The sequence below is a fragment of the Octopus bimaculoides genome, chromosome 16 (assembly GCF_001194135.2).
Source record: "Octopus bimaculoides isolate UCB-OBI-ISO-001 chromosome 16, ASM119413v2, whole genome shotgun sequence".
NCBI classification, from domain to species: domain Eukaryota; kingdom Metazoa; phylum Mollusca; class Cephalopoda; order Octopoda; family Octopodidae; genus Octopus; species Octopus bimaculoides.
The window spans coordinates 51,566,238-51,570,183 of NC_068996.1; the positions used below are offsets into that span (position 1 = coordinate 51,566,238).

Here is a 3,946-nt window from a genome sequence, read left to right on the forward strand (position 1 = left end):
CCGAGCTGGGTTTTGAAACCATATTCTGGTTGTTGGGGAGAATGGCATTTCCTTTGTCTTGTCAACAACCACAGCTATTTTTGGCGTAGGAGTGATCGCTGACCCTTTCCGGTCAGCGAAAGTTCAGAAAAACAAGTGAGGAATTGTACTGAACTGACCCAGCTTTGGGAGGGGGTAAGGTAGCACTATTGAGCTACGGTATTTGTGATAAACAAAGAATTGGCGCGAACAGTTGGCGTACGGAGTTGGCATCAGGCAGTTGGCCAGAGGTAGTGGGATCAGGCAGTTGGTATCAGGCGAGTTGGCCAGTCGAGTTGGCCGAAGCAGTTGGCGAAGGCAGTTGGCCTGAGAGGTGGATGAAGAACATCAGCCAGTGAAGATGAACAGTGATAAGTCTGACAGAGAGAAGCCGACAGAGAGAGGGCCTATAGTCAGCAGGTACGAGTAAGCAGAAATGCTTAGAGTCTCGGAGAGAGAGAGGGACAGAGAGATGGAACTGTTGTGGCAGCCAAAAGAGATCGTAGTAGTCAGTTGGTTACTTCTTGGATAGTAGGAGTTATGACGGAAAAATCAGACCTTGTGAATTTTCCGAAAGTCCTCTCCCCACCCCCACCCACAAAGTTTTTTTTTCATACTCGTTTTCTACATACTTATTAACACCCAGCAGGCTGGGGGGTTTTTGGGTTTTTTTCACAGATGAAGATCTTTATATTGACCAAAGACTGCTTTTATTTTCAACAACATGATTCTTTCATTTACAGACCTGAATCCTAAGACAAGTTTTCTTTATCTTTTTATGTTTCAAAAAAATCCTACTTCATGTCCATGTTTTTCGTCTCCTGCATGTAGGATGTCATAATATTCTGTCTTGATGTAGCCATCTTTTACCCATTCTCTCTCTCTCTCTCTCTCTCTCTCTCTCTCTCTCTGATATGCCCATAATATTTGCTTTTAGGGATCAACTTTCCTGGATTAATTGCATAGTTTTCTTTCCTGATTCAAAGTTCTGACATTCCATGCACCTATTCTAAGACTCTGCTTGCAAGAATTTCTCAAACAATATCCATTCTGTTGGATTTAAGCCATTTTCATCATAACAACCATTCTTACTCTGTTATCGAGGTGTCTCTTCCCTGTGATTTTGAATAAGATCATCCCAGATTATCTTATATTGCTGATTGCTTCTATTTGGATCATCATTGGCATTTCTTTGGGATTGTACATGATAGAGTCCCAATTCCTTTCATGATGATTGGCCTTCACATCCATTGACCTGTTTGGCTCTTTTGCAATCTCCACCATTCCAAGTTTCATGCACTTATGGATAGATATTCCCACCCTCCAGAAAAGCCCTTGTGTTCACTCACATAATTTCACTGGTCAATCAAAACCATGAACCAGGGTGTGGCTTCTACCATACAATGCACCACCATATATGGAGCCATATATCAGTTAGATGCAGAAATAACAACCAAACAAGATTCTGGTCAACCCCTAAAAGGAAGTGACTGCCTCTCACCATGAGATGCTATCCCACCCCTTTCATTTTGCACCCTTATAGACCTTTTCAGTGATATCTACAACTCTGGACACCTCCCTGAAGACAGCAAACAGAATGGTTTTGTTCTGAAGGATAAGTTTTCCTCAGTACTTCATAAACTGTGCTAAGGCACCAGAGATTATTTTTGGATTTAAATAACTTAAGGTAATTCTTTGTTTTTTAAGGAAGCTACACATCTGGTGAATTAGGAATCTTTTCTTGAAGACAGAACTCTTATGGAAATTATTTAAAAGATTTCTACATATTCCTACTGGCTTTAATTTGTTTAGAAGCCATTTTCACAGATCTACTCTGCCAGAGTAAAATCATTATATCATTAGCATTATCTCCAGTCAAATTTACCCCATACCAAGTTTGATATTATTGACCTTGTCATTCATAGAATGTAAACATTTATTTCTTTACCCATTTAGGCTGTTTCTCAAAATTAATTTTGATAAATAGCATTCTGTATCTTACTTAATATGAATGTAATGTAGAAAGACACAAAACTGCAGTATTTGTCTTGTGAAAGCTTTTCATACAGATGTATAGAACAGAAGAAGCACCGAAGAGTATCAGTAGCAAACAAAAAGCATTCAGAAGCGGTGGTGGTGGAATTGCTAAATCTAGATTTCTGCTTTTTTGAGCATCATCAAGTAGCATGGATCCATTTAGTAACTCATGTTTAGACAAATTTAGCTTCTATTGATAGAGAAAAACAGTGATTAAATAAAACACTGATGTTGCAATTAGCAGGCAGGCTGGGTAAAAATTTTGTTATTAGTGACAGAAGAAATATTGATTCAGGATAGTGTTCTGTATATCTTACTTTGCATGGATATACTGTAGAAAACCAGAAAACTGCAGCATCCATCTTGAGGAAGCATCTCGTGTAGACATATAGTGCTAAAAAGCACAGAAATATATCAGCAGCAGAAGAACGATGCCCAGTAGTGGCAATGGAATTGCTAAATCTAGATTTTGATGTCTGAGCATCTGTACAAGATTCTTTCTCAAGACAAATATTGCAGTTTCATGCTTTCTGTAGTGTATCTACATGAAGTAAAATATATTGAGTGTTATTTTGAACTAAAACTGCTTCCATTGCTAATAACTAATTTTGATAAAATAACCAGAAACCAACAGGTTTGTAAATTCAATTTATTATTCCTAGATATTGTATACAAAACAAAAAGCTAAAAATAAATCATTGGGATAATTCTATGAGTATGATGTAATACGTTTTAAGTGATAAAAATATACCATACAAATATGTAATCCAGATCTACTTAACATAATAGCAAAAACTAGAGCTGTTGTTTATATAGCAAGTCAAGTGTAATCAAATTATTGGAGAATGTTATTTCCATATTTGGCCAATTGATGTTACAGCAATTAATCTGTGGCTTCATGTTTGGCTGTGGTTTTGGACTCGTCCAGAATTTTCCATTCTTTTGTAATTATTTCTTTCAATTCTTTCTACAGAAAAAAAAGAAAGTAAAGAAAAGGCAAATAAATAATTTGTTAAAGTTTTCTTTAAAAATTAGTTTAATATTTAGAACAGAAAAATGCCTCATAGCCACCCCCAAATCTTCTCCCCATCCTTTCTCACTTTTTCTCTATCTAAAGACAGTGCTGATACAATTTGCTATGTTCTTTGAGAATGGAAGTGGCCTTTGGCAGGGTTTCAATTCAGAATAGCTTTCTATTATTCTAAACTAGACACAAAAGCACATTAATAGTAATAAACATTAAGTAAAAAAAAAAGAACAAATTTATATATATGAGGAAAGGAAAAAGGATAGTGTTCTTTTTTTTGAAAACATTGTTTTGCTTTTTTTTTTATTTTGAATATTGGCCGGATTGAAGAACATTTAAGAATAGTAAAAGTAAATAATAGGACGAGAGGAGGATATATTCCAATGGATAGACAGGTAACTGCAATATTAAATTGGTGCCACATAAAAAGTACCTGTGCTGGCACCACATAAAAAACACTCAAGCTGGTGCCACATAAAAAGCACCCAGTAAAGTGGTTGGTGTTAGGAAGGGCATCCAGTTGTAGAAATCATGCCAAAACAGATGACTGGGGTCTGGCGCAGCTCTCCAATTTGACAGCTGCTATTAAACCAACCAATCCACACTAGCATGGAATATGGACATTAAATGCCAACAATGATGACAATGCCACTGCTAACGCTAATGACAACACCATCGGTCAATGCCGACAATGATGACAATGCCACTGCTGACGCTAATGACAACACCATCGGTCAATGCCGACAATGATGACAATGCCACTGCTGATGCTAATGACAACACCATCGGTCAATGCCGACAATGATGACAATGCCACTGCTGACGCTAATGACAACACCATCGGTCAATGCCAACAATGATGAT

The 3,946-nt window shown here is 37.3% G+C and overlaps 1 protein-coding gene across 4 annotated transcripts in view; it reads right to left on the reverse strand.

Moving 5' to 3' along the window:
• Positions 1-2,690: 2,690 nt before the first annotated feature.
• The window catches only part of LOC106876924 (NAD-dependent protein deacetylase sirtuin-2), a 56,719-nt gene continuing 55,463 nt past the window's right edge, over positions 2,691-3,946 (reverse strand). For all 4 annotated transcript variants that reach the window (XM_052973764.1, XM_014925680.2, XM_052973763.1 and 1 more), the window contains one exon: positions 2,691-3,022. In XM_052973764.1, coding sequence (XP_052829724.1) covers positions 2,939-3,022 — 84 coding nt within the window. In that variant the 3' untranslated portion in view covers positions 2,691-2,938. The remainder of the gene's footprint in view (positions 3,023-3,946) is intronic.